Source organism: Hetaerina americana, unplaced genomic scaffold (genome assembly GCF_022747635.1).
Source record: "Hetaerina americana unplaced genomic scaffold, ioHetAmer1.1.p SCAF_7, whole genome shotgun sequence".
NCBI lineage: Eukaryota > Metazoa > Arthropoda > Insecta > Odonata > Calopterygidae > Hetaerina > Hetaerina americana.
This window is the reverse complement of record NW_027287316.1, coordinates 19727280-19749223: the sequence shown is the minus strand read 5'-3', so window position 1 is coordinate 19749223 and position 21944 is coordinate 19727280. Positions and strand designations below refer to the sequence as shown.

At 47.7% G+C, this 21944-nt stretch overlaps 1 protein-coding gene across 1 annotated transcript in view; it reads right to left on the bottom strand.

Annotated features, from left to right (window-relative positions):
- Positions 1-21662, bottom strand: part of LOC139696561 (bromodomain-containing protein 2-like) — a 40871-nt gene extending 19209 nt beyond the window's left edge. The window contains exon 1 of the mRNA XM_071595365.1: positions 20399-21662. Coding sequence (XP_071451466.1) covers positions 20399-21662 — 1264 coding nt within the window. The remainder of the gene's footprint in view (positions 1-20398) is intronic.
- Between the last annotated feature and the right edge of the window lie 282 nt (positions 21663-21944).

Genomic DNA, 21944 nt, shown 5'->3' with positions numbered 1-21944 from the left:
GGAAAACGGGCCACGTAGCAGACGGAATGGAACATGGGATACAACTCGATTAAAAAGGGGTGGGGGCGCGGTTGAAGGTAACCCTGCATTGGTGATGGAAAGGTATTCCTACACGCGTCCTCGGGAGACGAATTTAGTATATATAACTTTCAAATCCGAAGGAAGGTGGGGGATACTTTAGTGCGTAGAAACGTCAAATGTTAACGAGTAGACCCACATAAGGTTTCCCCAACGAAAAGATGCATACCGTGTTTTTAAATGCGCAACCTGAATGACGATGGCAGTTGAGTAATTTAGAACGATCATACCGGACCTAGCACATACTTTAAATTGGGATGAGAACTGAGCGGAAATAAGAATTAGGAAGAATAAAAAGACTTTCAATCGGTGCCCCTCATACAGGACACGTTTGCGAAAGACATGATCACTCCTAGGCTCCCAGTGCCCAAGTATTAAGAATGCCGGCTACATGTAAAAAGTCAAAACAGGGGCGTGTGGTATCCCTGTGTGTAAACATAATTGGCGGCCTGTCCTTGGAGTTATAAGATAATTGAACCAAAACATCTACTTTCACGATCGTAAGGCATACGAACATTCCCTGCCCGAGTTAAGACCATGAAGGACGACTCCTCGCAGAATGTATCTCGTAGAATGCAAAAGGAAACCAAGAACGAGGTTGGGAGTCTCTTTTGAATAAACTTCATGAAAAACGGATGAAAGGATTAGCATACGAATAAAAAGTCGCGGGACAAATCGGTCCGACTGTGGGCGGGGGGAGCGAAGCGAGGAAGGAATTTCGGGAACCCTCAAAAGGAGCAGGGGGAGAAGTACTGGGGGGAGGGCGAGAAGACGGAAGGGAGACCGAGGGGGATCCAAAATGAGAGGGGGAGAAGGGCCCGGTGTAGGAGGGAGATGGGAGTCATGATCACGGGGGGCATTCACCTCGACGAGATAGCGGGCGTTGGGCAATATTTACGGGTACCCCCCCAGCATCACACGAGACCAGGGAGGGGGCAGGGAATCTAGTCCATCTAGGGTGGCGGCGAGCCCTATCCCGCCGACGCGGTACTGACGGTGACAGGAGAGGAGCGGAAAAAATAAATAATAGGATACTTAGGGTGCTAATCAAAACTAAAAACACGCCAAAAATCACTATCATATACACGCGTATTAATTGTGCCGGAAAAGCAAATACAACGGCAAGCATCGATTGAAATAAAACTTCCATTTAAAAAACAGAAAAGACGTGAAGGCAGGCTGCGTAACACAATTGCAACACATTCGAAATATTTAGCGAATACAGCCGAATTGGAAAATAGCTATGGGAAATACTAGCTACTAAAAAGTATTAAAAGTAACCAGCGTTCAGGGGACTAAAGACTCGTAACCCATTCACTACGAAAACGCGAAAACAGATAGGTAAAAAAAGGCGACTCATTATAACGGTCAGTTAATGGAATATTTATTTTCAAGAAAATATTATTCTTGGATGTCACTAAATAAAAAAAGAGTTGGAGACGAGACACGTAATGACTAAAAATTTTACTACTATAACATCTGGTCAATAGCTTTAATCAACTACACAACTGTGGCTAAATAACGACGAAATATAATAAATCTGGACAAAGAAACAGGGCAAAGAGCAGTCTCCCCAAACATTTTTGGGCAATGCGGTCAGGCCGTAAAAAATGAATCAAATTATTTAGAATGGGACGAGTTTTCTGTGGAACTGTGGTATGGAGGTTATTACAATGAGAGAACGCACCCACAGAAAATACTATAGTTCGGATCACCCAGCTGGAGGATAGGAGAAAATTTAGGTCACAATCAAATTCCACTGACGACTGGTTTAGTGACCGGCCACGGTGGATATGTTGCCATTATCGCCACCCAGAACGGCAAACGTGAGCCGATGAAGGGTTGGCCAACTAATAAATAAGGCGGCAGCAACATAGTCACGAAACAGCATTAACTGCTATTGAAACGATTGGACTTGAAAAAGAACATCATTGTTGACGTGGCGCGAGAGCGTATGCATCATTCATACGAAACACGACGAAGTGTACGTCGCCAATATACGCCGAGCGGAAATTAAAAACGATTCGGCGTACTTACAAAAAATGGTTATTGGAAAAAATGCAATATGGTCAGCAAACGTCACCAAATAAAGAAGTAATTCGTGCAGAGATAAATGCACCTCATAAATACGCCAAAAAACATTCAACACAAATGTCGGTGTAACTAGAGGGGATGAAGAAGGCACATAGCACAAGGATAATTAACTCCAAATGCGTAATTATTTCCCAAAACTCGACTTTGCACAAGAGCAACAGATCGATGGGGGCAAACGGAGAAACACATTAGGGACCTACGTGAGGGAAGAGGCCCGCCAACCCCCGGGAGGGGTTCAGCATGGACAATGCGAAATAAATACCAACAGCCAGCGCACTAACACTGACACACGAAATCTATTGCGGATAAGGATGAACATCCCTCCCCGAGGCAGGTAAATGTGCTCCCTCGTCCAGCACCGCGATGCATACAGGAAAACTAGAAATAGCAGGGAGAAGAAGAATAAAGCGCCGAGCAACGGCCAGGCAAGGCCATGAGAAACGATTGATGAGGGGAGGGATGCTGAGATAGCTGGAGTGGCGGGGACTGAGGGGGGGAGCGTGGGCGGGGAAAAAGGGGGGCAGAAACGGGAGAAGACAGGAAAGAAAACCAGCTGAAGCATGGGGCTGAAAATAGTGCGAGGGTGCAACTAGAGGTTTTGAGGAGCGCAAGTACACGGAAGACTGCACTTGCCGTGTACAGTAAACACTATTGCAAGTAACTCCTACCCTGGGGGGGAAGGGGGTTTACGATAAATTGGACCGTGCCGACGGAAATTGAAAAAACCACGCCCCCATCGTCAACACGAAACTCTATTCAAGGTCCTTAAGGGGCAATTCCACCCACTAGAGAAATGAGGGCACAAGGGGGTTGACTCCGTCGTGGAGACCGACTAGAAAACCCACGCAACTACCCCTCCCTTAGTTATCCAACACCCACAACCAGAGTTAGAATTAATTATCTTTGGCGTCTCAAGGCAATGATACAATGGGGTCAAACTTCGTTGGAGATGAAAAAGGGCATCTTAAGACCAATACGTATAATCCGAAAAGCATTTCGCAGAAAATTCGAATAAGCTCATTTACAACGGAAATGCATATTTAGATTTCAAGGAATCATTCACCCTCGGTGGATCGCCACGTCGGCAATCCCAGTTGAACCGGCACCTTGTGCGACTCCCCCTCACTTCGCTCGTGGTGTTCCTTCGACCCAGATCGATCTGATAAAAGAGAAAAATATTTCCACCCTGTCTCGATTAACATCTCAAAAGGTATTGAAAGTCACGGAACCGTGCGGTAGTGATGACGTGAACAAAAATCGCAAGACGACTTGCGTTCGCGGTGACAGGCACAGGCGGAAAAGAAAGATCCGTGAGCTAAGAGAAAAACCGGAAATGACTGCCAACCACACCATGGACCACACACGGGTACTTGATAACATGCTAGTACGGAGAGATTACTCTGAAAACACCACCAACCAGTGACGATGTAAAAAAGAAATCCCCTCTCACTCCTAACCAAAAGAAATCGCCGCCCACACCCTCTCCTCCATACCACCCCGCGTTAGTCATAGGGGGACGACTCAGCACGTTCTCGTCACGAGCGCGGCGAGGATGAGTGAGAATGGGCCTCGGCGCGACTCCCACACGATATTTCGCGGGAAACGCGCAGCCGCCGTCAAAGGCGAGGAATCTCATTACTCCCCCAGCGGGGAAAAGGCAATGCTGTGTCGGGGGACGAGTTGAACGCCACGACTTACATTAGGGGGAGACCCGGCGCAGCAGACCCGAGAGCAAAACGACCCTAAAAGGGAACTTCAATCCCATTAGCCGTCCCACACAATCCCTGTTACTTTGCCATACGATAAACATGCACCGAGAAAGGCTAATATTTAACAAATCCACGCAACAAATAATCCAACAAAAAAAGATTTAGTTTATCGCAATTGGAATTAACTCAAGGGGAACAGGGCGCGCGGGGCTGTAGAGAGTACATTAAGACTCAAAGAGCGTATAAGTTACCTACAAAAAAACAGCCGCAGCCGTGAAATTAAATTAACAGATGCCTCGCAGTTCTAATAAAAGTCCTGCGTAATCAATAACTCCGAGATATTTAATTTAACGTACGGATCATTCACATTGACCGAGGGGTTACGACTTCCTTGAAAAAGTAATGGCCAAGATACTCTACACGAGGTCATACTGCCATCAACAGCCTATTTAAACTGTCATCCTCCGCCACAATGAAATCATAAATCAACGATTAGAAAAGGAAGAGAAATAAAAAACGCCGGCAAGTACGCCAAAAAGCGGCTGGACCGAAGGCACGCGGAAAATAAAATCAAAAACTTATCGCGTTACTTGCGTCAAGAGAACGACGCAAACGCTCTTCGACTTGTTGCCACAAAAATGGCGCACCAAGGGGCAAGGGCATGAGGAGACCACAGAAAAAGGGTTCCGTGGACGCTGGGAGCGTAATACGCAGGGAACATTTATCGAGGCTGCGCCGAGTTGGAAGGGAGGGCGAAAGGAAAGTGGGCAGCAGGGGGAACGGACCGGGGGGGGGGCACAAGAGAGTGAGTACACGTGGCAACCGGCGCCTGTAGCGGGAGATAGAGAGAGGGAGCGAAAGAGAGGAGTTGGGCGTCGCGCCGTGAGAGGGCAGGCCGAGCAGAGGCGCGGCACTGGGAAGGTGGTGAGAAGGAGAGAGAGAAAAACGCTTAGCGCAATGCGATCAGACCGTCTCGCCCGCACCGAACCGCAGTCAGGTGAGAGACACGAGCGAGAGGAAGAATGGTGCGTGAATTCCCGAAGGAGGGGGGGGAGATCCAAGTCCGTTAACCCCCTCGTTACGCGGGAGGGCGTGGGGCAATGCAGGCAGAGAATGAAGAAGACGCGGTGTGTGAAACGACGGGAGAGAGAAGGTTTCCGAACTACATAGACACGATAGGAGGGGTTGGAGGGATGTATCCATGACCAAGGGGTGGTGGTGGTGTTGGGTGGAGGGGGGAAGGAGAAAGAGATTCGGCGGCGGTCGGCGTCTTTCCCGCCACGCCCCTCACACCGCGCATTGATCCCTCGGGCCAGACGTCTGCGACGCTGTGACGTCACGCGGACATTACTACGAGCGAGAGCTGGAGAGTTTACAATGAGACGGGAGGAGGCGGGGAGGGAAAGGGAGGAGGGGTCGGGGTGAGTAGGACGCTCGAGGGAGTGGGGAGAAGGGTAGAGACGCCGTACAGGGACTGGAGGGGAGATTGTAAGGCCGGAATGCGACGGGGGTGGGCGGGGTTCGAGTGGCGAAGGGTATATTGATAGCAGATCGCCCACCCGGGGTCGGGCGTACACCCCCGAATTCGATTCGCGCGCACAGGGTGCAACCAACGACGACGACCACTTCCCGCACAAGACGTCTACCAACGCACTCATCTCGGCAGCGAGTTTCCAGATTTTCCTATGCGAGGCGTGACCCTACGGTGCGCGCAAAAATCACTAGGGCGTGACGATAGGAATGTAAGCACCGCTAGGCAAACCGTCGGGGTATGTTGGGAACGAAAGTCAGCACTTTCGGTCAGTAAGGTGAACGCGAATCGCATAACCCAAGTGCGTGCACAATTTCCACACACAACTGAGGGTTCACGAAGATATATACAAAATAAAAGAACCAAACCCCCCTGAAAAAGTATCATTTGTTCGTCGACCGTTGCCATTTCACGGCCAGCTCGCGCCAAAATAAAACATTTCAAAACTTCCCCTAGAGTTGGGAGATCACTTAAAAAAACGAACAACTAACAATCCCAATTTTACATCCCAGAGACCGGTAACAACCTGCCGCTAAACCAATGCCGAAGGATAAACGCTGACGAGGAACACACTAACCTTGAAGTGCCACAGACGAGACGGCATGGAAAATGAAAAAAAAGAAAGAGCAGCAGACGGTCATCCCATTATAATCCCAAAATAACCTTAAGAACCGGAGCACAGGAGACGGCCGTGAGGTTGGCGACGGAGCGAATCACAACGAAACCCTTTTTACTTCGCATTCTCACGCCACGGCTGAAGCACGCTGCAGTCCCTCGGAGGTCATCGTTAAAAAAATAGAAATCCGAGGATACTGAAGGCATAGTGCGTCTGGAGATACCCTTCACTGACCCAACGAGCCCTTTTATAGGGGTCGAGACCAAAGCCCGTGCTTCAAGTAAAGCGCCCGACGACCTTTCAGAGAACTTTGCAGACAAGATAGTAATAAAGGCCCGTCCCGACGACGAGAAAATCGGAATGGATGGATCACCTAACGATACGACACAAGCGCCCCGGGACATACGCGCGAGTGGAGGGAAAGGGGGGGGGGGAACACGACGTTAAACAAAACGGTCGAAGAGAAAAGCAAGCAGAATGAAGGAGGGAGAGAGAGGAGGAGGCCCCCGACACACACAACACCGCGTCTAAAAGGGGGCGTGGTGGGTGTCCCTAGGAGCGGAAAAGAAGGAACGGGCATGACCCTGACCCAGATGCCCCCGCCCGCCCGAACTCCATTCACCGCCACCGATCAGATTGAGCTCGTAGGGCACGATCGGTGGAAGTTAACAAAAAACAATAATGCCATCTGCAGTGCGCGAGTCAAGCAATTCAAACCGCCTACTGTTTGAATTGCGCTTGGGGTTGCCTGTGGTCACACGCAGTGCACCCACGGCATGGCCAGATGACTCACCCAAGCAAAGGCGCGAAACGGGCGGCGTGATTGTGGGCAGAGGACATATCAGCGCTTGCTTTGTCTTCCACTTCCAGGAAAATACGACATGATTGGATAAACCAGATGATTGACTAATCTCTAGAAGCTCGAAAAACAATTATAGAAACTCACCCTCGCTACAAAAGAGGTTTGCATTCGCTAGGAACTTTATTATTTCTTCAATAATTGCATACATTTTATTTCGCGCCCATCTCTTTCAAGGAAGCTCACTAATATATCACGATAATGTGAGGTAGATGGGGGCCAAGATTTCTGCAAAAAATCCAAAACGCATTGAGGTTAACAAATTTATGCCTTTCGATCATACTTCGAATCTGGTCTGATAAAAGTAATCCGTTGTCACCCCCTACCCCTAGCGGAGTCTTGCAGCGTTGTCTAAGTGAAGTAAAAATATGAATTAAAATGCTTGGTATGAGAAGTCGAAGAAGAAGGAGAAGATAGCAAACAAAATGTCGATTTTTTATACCAACAAAATCTATTTACCAGGCCGGTCGGTCGTAATAAATCTATTACAATCCATAAGGTGACGACCCTGGAGATTGCCCTCAAACACCCCAACCCGGCGGTCTGTGGGCGGTTGTGTAATAAATATGAAGCTCCATCGACAAGGAACAATTCACGAAAACATTCCATGACACGTTAAGCGTCAAACTCATGTACTGTTTTTATAAGAAGAAGATACACTGCCAACACAATGCTCCGGAATAACCTCTGTACCGTTGCCATGGTAGAGTACAAGCACTACCTTCGCTTCAGACGAGAGAGAGGGCTAGAAATCACCCCGAAAATAAACGGGGATGGAATGGAGCGACGGGAGACCGAGGGAGATGCTGGATTCTGGCTTCCTGGCAACATAAGCTACACCCCACTTTCTCTTATCGGAGGCGAGAAGAGTGACGCCTTCACTACGGCTGTGACCTACTGTCCGCAGAGTCTCACGCAGCCACTGATAAGGCGAGGAGGGTCTGTGTCCGCCCACGACGCTTCATCCCGCCCCCGCGCGACTATTTGACTTTCCCACAGTCCCCACAGCATCTGCTTCGTCCCGCGTGGCCGACCTGTCGGCTCCCGCACATACACCTTTTTTGCTCCCCAGATAAAAGAGAACCGAGGGCGGAAATCTTCCTCCCCTCCCACTTATCCTCGTCGACGCTAAGCTTCCGAATTACGGTAATGATTATAAGCCGTCTAGATAACGACTTTGGAAACATAACTCAAAGCTTATGTTACTCGTCGGTTTGACATCATTGACCAAGTTTGTCCCATTCGGCTAGCGGTACGCCCCATGACACGCTTGAATGGCGTGATCAACGAGCGCATCAGGGAAGGATAAAAATGCGTGACTTCTTAATACGAGCGATACCAACATGAATGTCTTACGAACGGGAACAACAAGAAGGGATACTAATAAGATAGCCGATTCTTTCACAGTTGAAATGCGCATACATCATGTTTTCTTCAGAGGAACTGTTACACCACAGGGCTATGTTAAATAGGAAACTACGTCTCCCCGAGACATCGAGAGCAACCTACTCTCCCCTCCATCTCAGAATCCCCCCTGGAATGAAAACTTCCGACTCAGGAGAAACAGAATATGTAACAACCCGTCCCCTTGAAGGAAAATATCGACCCGGGCCGAGGGCGTCGAGTATTAAGCCCCGCCCCTTAATAATTCATAGATACGCCACTGCGGACTCCACTACGCGACGACTTTAAGAGATAAAGAAAAATATGCCTACCACCGCCCACCCCCCACCTTCCCGCCTAATGCCCGCACCCCGCAAGAGCCTGTCTCCCAAGCAACGGCCGCGACTCACTTGAGAACAATGACGAATCGATCCCAGAAGGCACTGCCAAGGTCGGCGCACAAAACCCGCGGCCCACCCCACACCATCAGTCAAGTCTCGTGCAAGCTAGAGACGCCGACTGATACGGCGGTGGCGCCTCTCCGAAGGCTAAAGGCGCCCGCGGAAGAGTGACGGTCTTGCGCCACCACGAAGATGTACCGAGTGCGGCGTGGCATTGTAAGGAGGTATACGTATACAAAGGATGCTGCTACAAACGAAGATTGTGAACAATCTCTACCGGACGCCTAAAAGCACTCTCTCCAAAGATGTTCCCGAATGGGGAAAATACACAGCAGAAATATAAATTCTACACTTCCGGGTACATATTAAAATGAAAAGCGCTGCGAAGACAAGAAAGAGTGGTGAACTTTAATAAGAACCGCTGTTAATAGTTGAAACGCATCCAGATTCCACAGACAGGATTGGACAACGAGCGATAATAACAGGGCTCTGCCCTATATACAAGGCATGCTTCAATTCTGCACTATGGAATTGTACCCGGCTATCCCCCTGGGATCACGGACAAATTAATTACCGTGTTCCGAAACGACGCAGATGATTTTAGGGGGGATTCTAGGTTCTGATAAGAGAAAATGCAGCATTACTTCAGCCACAGGATTCCTACAGTGAGTGGCTACATTTAAGTAAGGTAACCTCAGATGTAACTCCTTAAGAAAATCAACTGCAGAAGCAGCAACTTTAAAAATAATTTTTCACTCGATTGATAAGGGATTAGGATGACTGCCAACCACGACAGTAAAGACTATATTTTAAGATAGACTGGTATGAATATATTGGTGCCAAACGGTATTCTTGTGGTAACCGCAATATAACACCCAGATTTACCACACGCGACGTAGACCTAAGACATCGTAGTCGCCTGCCTGTGGTAAAATTTCCCTCGTCCGAAGAACATGTTTATATTCAATATCTAAAAAATCAATTTTAATGGGGTCTTTCAGGAGGAATCATCGGATGCCATACATACTATTAGCGGCCTGCAGGGAGCATCAATAAAAATATCACAAGAGGAACTCTAATGCACTCGAGCAAAGTTTCTAAAATCTCCGTGCGCAGGAATATCCATGAATTACCAATAGAACCACCCGCTGCTTTATCGAGGTCCGCCGGTTGTCATATTCAAATGTCCCGGTCTACACTAGTTGTCATAGCTTTCCCACGCCGCTACCCACCCCGAGAACGCTCACGTTAACGCCGCGGCAGACGGGATTATAAACGAATTCCGTCGGGAGAGAAGGGGAAGGGGGGTCGCGAATATGGTGTGGGCCGGGAGCAGAAGGCAGGGGGAGAGGTCTGGAGAGATGAGAGGGTGGGGACGAGGAACATGGTGGAAAAAAAGAAGCAGCACTGGGCCCCGCAGGAGAGCGTACGCTTGGCAACGCCGCAATCGACCTTCGCGGACAGCGCCGGCGGTCAACGCCCCCACACCGCCCAACCCCGCCGACACTCCCTCCCCTCCTCCACCACCCGCCGACGAGCCATCCGCCGCGAAGAGAGAGAGAGAGAGAGGGAGACAGAACCGCCCCCAGACGCCGAAAACCCAACGCCAGGGGCGCAGGCGCCGCGATCGTCCCAGACGCCGGCCGGCGAGAAATCGCGGCAAAACCCACTGCCGCACACACGCGATTTAAATTTAGATCCGCAAAGCAGTTTGAGGAAGGGAAGAACAGCGATCCAAAATAAGATTACTATGTAACACACATCCGGTCCGGAATAGAGCCTTCGGAAATGCAGATGCCTTTCCACCATAGTTTTTCCACCCCGCCAAAAAAATGACCAGTCATTAACGCAGCCTTTTCTAAGTGGGATCAAGGTCGACTGAATCGATGGGAGGCACCGACGAGGTGAGGAAAAAGGACAAAAGGATGGGTGTGGGGGGGGGGGCGAAAGGCATAATTTTCGAGAGCAGTGTTCGCAGGCAAATCCGTAGAGCTGGATACATTGACACACCCAAAGATGCTAACGGGAAACGACGACTTAATATGTCTAAAAGAAGAATTGCCACAAAAAATGCCCCACTAAACCACGCCAATTCAGTGCAGAAAAAACATAAAGACGCAAGAATTCTAACTTTAGGGGAATAAATACACCTACAACAGAAGATAACATTACTGCCACTTAATCGAAACAGCACAACGCAAAGAAAAGTGAACACCCTCAACCTACCGAGAATAAACAGATCCACTGACACTGTTTCCGCTCCCTAAGTTTCGGAAAACGTGGAGAGAAACGGCCTTGGCCAACCGGAAACAGGCGAAGATGCGTCGCTATCTCTATGTCCCAAAGAAGAAAAGAGTCGTCATACTGAAGACAATCCACGCAACGTGGGTCAAGGACAAGCTTGAGAGCCCTAACCCTCCACCCCCCTCGATGCCAACGACGCAACTGAACGCCGCGCTTTGGCCGAAGGGGAAAAAAACAAAAATATTAATTCTAACCAACCATTCAAGACTGAGGCGAAAGCAAAATTTGTGAAACGAAATGATCAAAAGTAGTCCTCAGAATGAAGAAGTGACCACGCCCGAAATTTCCCCACCGTAAAATTTCCTCCCGCCGCGGGGGTGAATCATAAGAATCATCATGGAATCCCAAATTGTTACGGTAATGGAGCCTCGGAAGTATTAATTACACACACAATTCAGGGCAACCAGCCACTCTTTTGAAAACTAGACAAAACAGCACTTCAACTAGAGGCAGGTGAATAAAAATGTTAATAATTTGAGCCCACAACTTGAGATTGCATAAAGTACATGAAATCTATAAACGACCACACATTTGAATACTGGCAAACGCATAATCCGACACGCACCAGACCGTGAACAGGGGAATGACACCCAGGGCAATATGCACCCACAGAATATGGGAAATATCTGGCCAACGCGATGGAATGCGGACCCATCTACGCCGAGGGACCCAGGAGGGCGTACGCGAACTTTCACCAACTCCCCGAAGGAACTTTTAATCCCCGGCTCCCTGTGGGGATAGGCATACCTAAGAAAGGCTACGAAACAGCCTTCTGGCGAAAGCACTTGGCCGTAAAGACACCCACGAAAATGTTCAAAGAAAGTATTCTCCATTTGAGGCATCAGATGGAATTCAATGTTATACTGCTAGAGGTGAATACAAAATTCGATCTTACACTAGTATGCGGGCGCAAACAGACTGCTGAAAGTTGAATTTAGCAGATAATAACATATTAATCATCCATACATTTTAATACAATACTAATGATACAACGCACATACCACATGAAACGTTTATTCCAGAATTAATATTTATTCTCAACGGCCATGATTCAACCATTAAGTGGCATCATCAGGTAACCAAGCCTCAACATTAACGGTATGATGAAAAAATTCCACCAACTAGCGGCTATATCATACATATCACTGTACATCAGTTACACGCTAAATAAAGGAAAGAATTTAATTAAGAACAAAGCATGCAAAATATTCTTTTACCTAACCACATTTCTATTTCAACTGTAACATACTAAATGAAACTGTTTCTGGCGTCACTTGGTGGAAATTCTTCATATTGAAATTAAATTTAAAATACTTCGCCTTTCCACATAAACCACTTTTATTACTACCTAGGTTTCGTTATGGTATAACATCTATACCATAACGAAACCTAGGTAGTAATAAAAGTGGTTTATGTGGAACGGCGAAGTATTTTAAATTTAATTTCAAAATGTCCCAGACCCAGACCATTTGAAGTAAACCTATAACTACTCCTTCGGATTCACATCCTTTAGAGGCAGAGTTGGTATTTGTGTTGTGGTAATTTTTAATAAGGTTGGTAGGGTGACAGGATAGTTCAGTTGTCTTGTTGTATTTCAATTACTTTTTTTTCCTTTTTTTATTATTTTTTTTATTATTATTATTGTTTTTTTATGTTTTTTTTCGTAGAGTTCATTGTTATAATTTTTTTTATTTATTTATCTTTTTTTTATTTATTTATTTATTTTTATTTTTTTTACTTTGGTGAAAGCTCATTTATTTGGTAGTAACGGTGAAGTGAGGGATACATTTCTCAGGTAGGATCAGGTGGGAGTAGGTTAGGGATATCAGGAGAGCCAGGCCCTTGTCTCGTTTTAGTCTTTTTCTGCTGAGGAGTTTCCTTCGGTGGGGGGAAATTACGATGAGGTTGGTTAAGGGTAGGATGAAAGGTTATATTTGCCGGCAGGTTTAGGCGTCTCTTCTTTTTAGGGATGCACGTTTTAGATTTTACCAGTTGGTGTGGGTAGGGGTAAATTCCAGAAGGTAGTGACGAGGACCAAAGGTTTGCGATGAGAGGATTTTTTGACTGTTCAAGCGACTTCCTGTAACTTATTAGGGCGGCATAAATGGCTTCATTTATTGTTGGAAGGTTAAGTTCTCTGAAAACATTCACTGTTGGAATAAACCAGCGTGCTCCTCCAACATGCTAGTTAACATTTTTAGGTTACAAACTTGCAAAGAAGGCGAAATCCGTTGTCACTTGGGAGATAGGCTGTGAAGGGTGGGTAGGGAGAAGAGGCGGGGCGAGACCAAAACCGATTCAAGGCACGACCGAAAGTTTCGTGGACCGGGAAGAGGAATGCCCGCAAAGGCCGAGGGTTCAAGGGGATCCAAGCAACCGGGGTGGGAGAGAGGAGGGTCCGTGAGAAGGGACCGAGCAGAGAAATCCAACGAGCGGAGGAAGACGACGCGAATGCAGAAGAGGTACCCCTTGAACTAACCACCCCCCTCCCTGCTCCAACCGCGCGACCAATACCCAATTCCATGGGTGAAGAAAGAAGAAATGAGAATGGGGCGTCGAGAGATGGGGTTGGGGAAAGAGGAGGCAGATAGGTGGAACGGGAGGCGCGAACCAACTTCCACGATGGGTGGCCCCTCCCCCTGTGCCACGCGGGAGGCGAAAGGGCTGGGCGAAGGGCTCTCTCCAGGAAGAGGCACGCTCAAATTCCTCCCGGACGACCCAGGAAGGGTTGAGGGGTGTGACTGGGGAGCGAGGGGAGGGCGGGGAGTACATCAAGGGGCGTGACAAGCACGGCTGGCGAAAACCACGCTGAAGGGGTTGCGAGGGAGGAAGCGGCGGCGGAGTCGGGAGGCTGGAAAATTTGATTGCCGCGAACCTTGACCTTCCTTATACCCCTTTAATTGCGGCGCGACGAACCGATAGACACCACACACCGCCCTCTTTCAGATACACGCCGGCGTCCGTGATTTACTACTTATGATCGAGACCCTTACCGACTAATCAGCCGGCCCCGGAACCTAATGGCTGAACGTTCACCCCATTCGCAGTCCGAGGATGAGAAACCATTTAACTGTCCGTTCCGCACGTGATAATGCAGGAGATACAGCAGAATTAATTCCCCCATTTCGAAATCGTCCGGCGACGTTGAATGCGGCATACGGCCATATATACCTGTGACTTTAGGGCGGAGACTCTCAGTGGCATGTCCATGTGAAGATGGTAGAATTTCCCCTTCTTAATTATAAATGCCGCATGAATTGTCTCGTTATGGTGGAGGCCTGTCGTTCATTTATATATTCCCTTTTTAAACGATCAGCGGAACAAGTACCCAGTAAACATCCGGACAGTTAGCGTCGGTAATCTCTATTTGGCACAATCCCCACAAATATAACCATCAACATGGAATAGCAAAAAAAAAGGAATATCGCGCTCAAATCCGCGAAAGAATTCCGATCGAAACACAAGGGCAATAAACGCAATCGAGCAAAAAACCAGGAAGATAAAAGATATTGAGAGACAGGGGTCCATAAAGAGGAGGGCGGGGCTCCGCGCATGTGCAGGAAGGTAATTAAGTCCACTAAAATACAATGCACATTCCCCTCGCACGATGGGGAAGGGGACAGCATCCCTGAATCACTTAATATGCGCAGGTAAAATAATGGAATTGGCGCCGCCAAAGAGCTAAGATTGGACTAGTGGGGGAGAGAAGGGCTTAAGGGAATCGTGATATTACAGCAGTCTACGTCGAAATCGCGAGGAAGGACGAGCCTGGTGGCGCCACTCCACCGGCGCCAGTAGCATATAAACTTCAATTTTGAGATAACAAACACGCGCATTAGTTAAATTAACATTTTACAGGCTAACTGGAACCTCAGTGAAGACAATTTTTCAGAATGCACCTTTGCCAACCGTTAGAATACATTAAAAACGCCAGTTAAAACTGTAAGGCTTGACTGCAAACAACACGAACAATATCACCACAAGGAACCAACAGGAAGCGATGAGATTATAGGCAAGTCGGGTATCTTTTTACTACAAATAGCCGTTAAAATATATGGACCCACGGTTTGCAACACAACTCTTCCTAGATGCATATATTAACCAAGACTACGATAACCCTTACTAGCTGAAAGAAGAATTAAGTTGTTTAAGGATAAATTACCCCAATTGAAAAGCTGTTCGCAGAGAAGTCCAAATAGGGATGACCTACCTAGGCGAAATATAGAAGTTGAATATGGCGTAAAAAAATAGTTGAGATATTCGTAACTAATGGCAGAAAAACCGTCGGGAAACCGTGGTATTCTGTCCGCTAGGATATCCTGTAAGTTTCAAACAGTGAAAACCAGAATTCGATAAAATACAACTGAAGTTATTATAGTCGGTAGGCATAAGTAATATTATGCATTAAATGCAGCTGACAATTCCATCCAAACGCCCTCGCAGGATACCGCTAATACAAGACTAATTTCAAGCATAGAATATGGTTTGAAAGATTTGTAATGAGTAATAAATATGCTAGAAAGTCTCCATGTGAAATGAATCTGGTATCGACCAATCGAAACGGAAAAGGCAGAAATCACTGAACCAGGGTCTTATACAAAACGCGTGATGAGCGGACAAAAGGAATTTAGCAGCGTAATAATATTCAGACCGGCGTCGGGCGCCGATCAAAATGACACAGGAGCGGAGCCCTAGTCGCGAAACGCCCCTTTCCCACGGCCACGAGAAGAATAACAAAGGGAGGAGGGGGGAGGCCGGCGCGACGAGACGAGTTTCGCCCAAGACGAGACGGAAGGGAACACGAAGAACGTCGAGAAATGGCGCGAGGAATTAAAAGTTACGACATCGCCATCTGGCACTACCTGCACTGACCGACCCCAGTCACCCGTGGGGGTCGCCGCATAACATTTAATAGTACCAATGGCAATAACGGCCACGCGAGGACGAGTGCCAGGTCTGCAGCACACATGCCGAACCATACGCTTATGACTCATCATTTGATTATGCCGTGACCGAATTGATTCTTGAGAGGGGGTGGGGAGAGCAGTGGACCCCGACCAGGAACGCGCACGAGCATCTACTTCCGGGATGACGAAAACCTACTTCATGCAAAAATAAAATCTCGTGGGCACTCAAATCGCACTCAGCCATACAAAGTAAAAATGAATTTGCGATGTAGGTATTATTTCTAACAGCAGTTTCTATAGAATAAATGCAATCAAATTAGTCTGCCGATGATAAACATGCATTTCGCATCAAGAATTATCAGGAACTTAAAGTAGACAGTAACGCCAATACTAAACAATACCGCGAACAGCCAATTACTCAGGAATACCCGCATGTATTGAGGACGAGGGCGAAATGACATGGAACGATATATACCCATGAAACCATTGTTAGTAAGCAAGAAAAAGTTCAGCTCCAACACCGAAAACAACAAGAGCCAAAAGGATGATGCTCCCGTCGTAAATATAATGATACATTAAGAAAACAAACAACGCACACCACTAGTAATTAGATAAAACGTGAATGCACAACCCAATACGTTTAACGATCGCTTCCTCTTCTTGAAAACTAACTCCTAACCCAAGGAATGCCATATATAAAGAGCCATTAAGCATTACGTAATGCGCCACACTAATGACTACGATAAGCAAAGTCATCGCGAAACGACATACTGACACGCAAGAGCTACGGAGCGCACGGTTGCGTCATCGCATCTGTACGTCATGGCTGGCGCCAGGAGGGCGCCTGGCAGAGGGTGAGGAGGTACCCACGAGAAATTACGACGCGATGCCAAAGGAAAACCAAGATTGCCGTGTAACCGCAGGTCCTAAACGAAAAAAAGACGCACAACACACACAAGGCCTAGAGTTCGACAAACGCTCGCGATCGAGTGCCGGAAAAACACGAAACAACACAACCACGCATCCCCATCCCGCGGAGGGGCAATGATCGACAAGATTAGCCGACTAGAAGGAGAGAGAGAGGCACGTCATTCATTCTTCACTAAGCACCCCCGGACCGAAATGCTCTCTAAGATACAGGGTCTACTTCCGCCTAAAGGTTTCGCCATCACAATGCACAGGTCACGCGACGGGCAAAATGCCGAACACGTGAGTCACAACGTAAACAAAGCGAATTTGACAGTACCTCGAAATATGCACAAATACCAAAGGTGAGCTGGTCGTGTACGTAAATATGATTACTTGAGGGAATGACACATCGCCCACTGCCCTTTGGCTAGCTCGGACAATATACGTGAAAAACAGTGAGCAAATAATGCTAATGCATGTACAACTACTATGCCTTGAATTCTGGATGGCTGTTTCGAGATGGTCACATGACCACTTTTGCGCTCATTATTAGTTCTACATCTACATAATGCGCCGCAAGGGCGTGTGGCGGGGAGTGTTATCTCACCACCCGTAAATAGGAACAATAACCACATGCATCACCATCAGTTGATGACCGAGAATGAGTGCATCTATTTACACGTGGATCCCCCGGAAGTTTCTCGGAAAATGATATAAGGACACACCAAAAGGGTTACCAGAAACAATGTAATAGACCACACAACAGTGCTGCTCGTCTTCCACTGTCTCCGTCAAAAACATTGCAAAGGAGTATTCGTAAGCTCACTCCGATATACTGGCTAGGGAGAAGTTGCCGCTGACATACCAAGGAAAAAGTTAATTGGCCTACGACTGCGCAGTTAACGTAGCACAGTAAATTTAAAATCACAAATTCAGGCTGAGAAACCAACACCGCCTACAAAGAAAAATTTACATCAATAATAAATACTACAGGAAGCAATAAGGAAATATGAAAAATGCGAAACGACTACGATTCCTGCAAATTAACGCCATGACGACAAATATCTGGCAATCAACAAGTGGTACCAGAGTAAAAAGATGCCAATTGCGACGATTGCATCCCACTAAAATTGAAGGAGACGTAACTTACGACGGATACAAGTCCAGATGAAGAATGCACTTAAATGAATGCTTCCAATTGCTACCGATATAATGCATTTAATCTATTCAAAACAGGTGAAAGGAAGAAAAATTCAAGATCCAACAAATTCAATGTGGTGCAAAAATACGGGTTTTAACACACTAACAGAAATCTAGATCCCAAGTGCAATTCACCCGCAAATAAGTAACCTCAAATCAATGCACGTTAAAACATACTTACTCCCCATACCAAACTCAATGAATATACACAAAATCCTAAGGAAATATAGAGATAAATTAAAAACCAAGAATTACACGTCTGGAAAAATGGCTACAAAAATGCCATTAGTTTCTACGGCCCCCCATATTCGATAACGCTGGCACACCTTGGGACAAAAATGTTGTGATGTGGCAGCATCTGGAAACGGGGAGGAGAAAAATAAAATCGATTATGTAGCCGCGGAGACTATAAGACTCAAGTGCACACGTCACACCTCCCACTTCTCCCACCAGCGGCCTTGAAACGAATAGTCACGTGGCACGAGCGGGAAATGCTATTTACGCCGCGACAGGCTCCTTCCAGCATTGAGAGTGCAGCAGGGAGGGGTGGACCATGTCGATGACGACGCCTTTTCGCAGATCCCTCCCCTGCCCCCCATCCAAGGAAATTCAATAAGCAGAAAAAGAAACCCCTTTCAAAAGTGGTGATTGCGAAAAAAATACAGGGCTGTAACCGCCACCTCCGAAGTAATCCCGATGGATCAAAATATTGTAGCGATGCACCAACGGGAAGAGAAAAGTTAAAAAATAAAATTAATGCGAACGGTTCATGAAACATTCATTGAATGTCGAAATGACTGGCAGGCCGGTGTGACGAGTATTACAAGAAAATAAAGAGCAAATTGCGTTCAATTACGAAACAGGCATGATTTCATACGGGCCCCGACACTTGAAAAAACTTGTGTTCAACATAATCGGGACCACACGCTGAAGAAGGGAAGATATGACGGGTTAATTACACTACTACAGGGACGGATAAACAGGATGGGGATTCTCTGATTCGCGATGTTACTCAACGCATTACTTTAGAAAAATGATCGAATGCATTGCTAGGTCGAGCCTTGGTACAGACGAAGAACGAATAAAGGGGAGAGTTTAAAAAATTAAAAGGATACGGGGGAATAAGGGAAAATAAGAAAAAAAACTGAAGAGAAGTGGTAGATTCGGGGGCGGGATGGGCCCTTTAAACGAGAAAAGGCCCGACACCACTCACCCCTCTCTCTCTCTTTCCGCCCTCACAACCTCGGACCCTGCTTCCGCCCCCTCCTAAAAGTTTCTCGAACGATAGTAAAACCCATCAACGCAAGGAAATGGGAGGGGAACTGCACAAGGAACGGGAGGACCGGGAGAGAAGCAAAATCCCACCGTTAGCAGCACCCAGTCTTTTCACTGGACAACGCACATTCCTCCCACACTTTATCCTCCTCTAAGATCTATTCCTATTCCATCCCGCATACGGATTCCGAGAATTACCCCTTACTGTTCAATCCACGTTAGGGAGGAGGGGAGAGACTACAAGGAAAAAAGTAGCCTGAGGGAGCGCGCGCGGCCCCGGAATGAGCGTTCAAAATGAGCGCGCCCGGCTTCCAACAATCTGACCTTGGCTGGCGGCGTCCATTTGCTTCCCGCGCTTTTCCACCACTCCTGGAGAACTTCGACCAAAGCAGACGCTCACGCCGACGCGGTTTCCCGCCAAAAACGACCCGATTATGTCGGAAACGTACGCACTAACTTTTAAAGTTCATAAATATACTCAAAATGATGCAGGAGCTGAAATTATTGGAACCGAATAATTTACAGACGAAACCCAACGGAAATATTGTGATGTCACGACGATGTTGATAATGCTTCGACGAATTTTCGACACATTCCTCGACACACAAGGGCAACACGCCCCCTTGCGAAAAATGGGCGTGTTTGCTTACGCACTACGTCATTGACGACTGTAAACAACACGGATAAAAACAAATCACGCGTGTTAACAATACGTCGAGTTTTTGCAAGCAAAACATTAATTCCCATAAGAATTACGGCATATCCATATGCAAAGAGTAATTACTTAAATACGGCAATGAGACGAAATATATTTAGGTCCAAGAAGGTAGAACTAGACGGAATGGAGGAGAAATGCAAAAATAGAACCATTCCATACGATTATATCAAATTGATTTAGAGCAAAGTAAGGTAATGATAATGGAGAGTATATTGGAATTATGAAGTGAAAAAGCGAAGCCCAGTCTAGGTTTCTACGGGCATAACAGAAGTAAATTTAACCATGAAATAGCCAAACAATTATGCAGCAGGAAAACAAACGGTTGAGGACAAATAAAAACAAAAACACCCTTGAGAATCTTACGGGAGAGTCAGGTGATTTGGAATAATAAATCGAGCGAATAAATGAACTCACCAGAATCGGAGGGGGTTTGAACACCAAGGTGGTCCGTCTTTACGCTCTTCATACTGCTGCTGTTGGTCTTGTGGTAGTCGTGGTCCAGATAGCACGCGTTGGATTTGTCCGTCACACTCGTGGAAGATGAGCCGGATGATGAACTGGGTGGTGACGCGCCGCCCATTCGCACCTGACCTGTCACCTCCGTCATCGAAACCGCTTCCCCGCAATCTTCGTCCTCCTCGGCCGCCAATGCTATCGCCTCGGCCAGGGCCGCCGCGGCCTCCGCCTCCTCCAAGTCCTCAGGTGTGGTCCCGCGCGGACCTGACACCGCTGCACCCAACACTAAACCACCACCTCGGCCCCAAACGTCGCACCTCGGCGTCCCGCTGTCCTCGTCCTCCTCCTCGGAAAGGGACAAGGGGGTCTCGGGCCTGGGCGATGCGGCGCCCCCCGAAGCGAACACCGACCGAGGCGAGCCGGACGAGCTGGCGGCAGGTCTCTTGCCTCCTTTCGTGTTCGCCGCGGGGGCATCCTTGTCCTCTGACGGAAGCCTCACAGTGACAACGCGGGCGGCTGGCTCTCCGGGACGGACACCGGCCCTGGATGGCGCCCGCACTAGCAGGCTCTTCCCCTGGGACGTCCTGGCGACGACGCCGTTCCTCGGAACACGGAGAACCGTGGGTGACGCCGTCAGCATGGGAGAGGGGGCCATCATGACGGAGGTGGGCACGACGGAAGATGCGGCGGAGTCCTTCGGGACGACCGGGTTCTTCAAGAGGGTCTGCCCCGGGGCCACGACAACTCGGTGGTCACTCGCAGAAGTCGCCTTCAATTGGTTCCTCACGTGCTCCTTGTTCTTGCACTCTCCGGCCCACATACAGTCATGGTTGCGGAGCTCCTTGCCGGTAGTCGAAATATGTCCCTTACCGGGGGTGCTTAATGCCGAGGGCGATTCCGGAGGGAGCCCGATGCTGGAGATCCAGTTGAGGGATGAAGACATCTCATCGATGCAGGAATGCGACCACTGAGTTGAGGGCTCCGTTACTGGGAGGTCGAACTTCTTCCATATTTCCTCACTGGCGAAAGGGGTATTTTCCAGGACATGAGTATTGTCCAGGGGATAGAGGGAGTCCTCCGATGACGGGTGAGATGGAGACTGAGACGGGGAGTTTCTGATAAACAGCGTGGGAATGCTTAGACTGATCGTCGACTCGAGGAAAATTTCTTCGGCGTACTCGCTGAGGCTGTAGCAAGGGCCCAGGAGGCCAGAATCACACATCGTTGACGGCATCTCCGAAACCTCCATTGGATTCCCACCGACCGAGCACTAAAAAAAGATAAACATGCATCGCAATCAGACCTCTCACACCATTCGCGAAAAGGCCGCAGCTATGTTTATCATTGGCGGGACATTAACGAATGAATATGAATGAATTTCAAATACATCGTTAGGGCAAAATACAACGGCATTGGTCGTGCGATTTTTAAAGATTAATTTTTACTGTAATGAGTCAAATCTTTGTAAAGACGCGATTTTTTAAGATCAGAATCGACATCACGA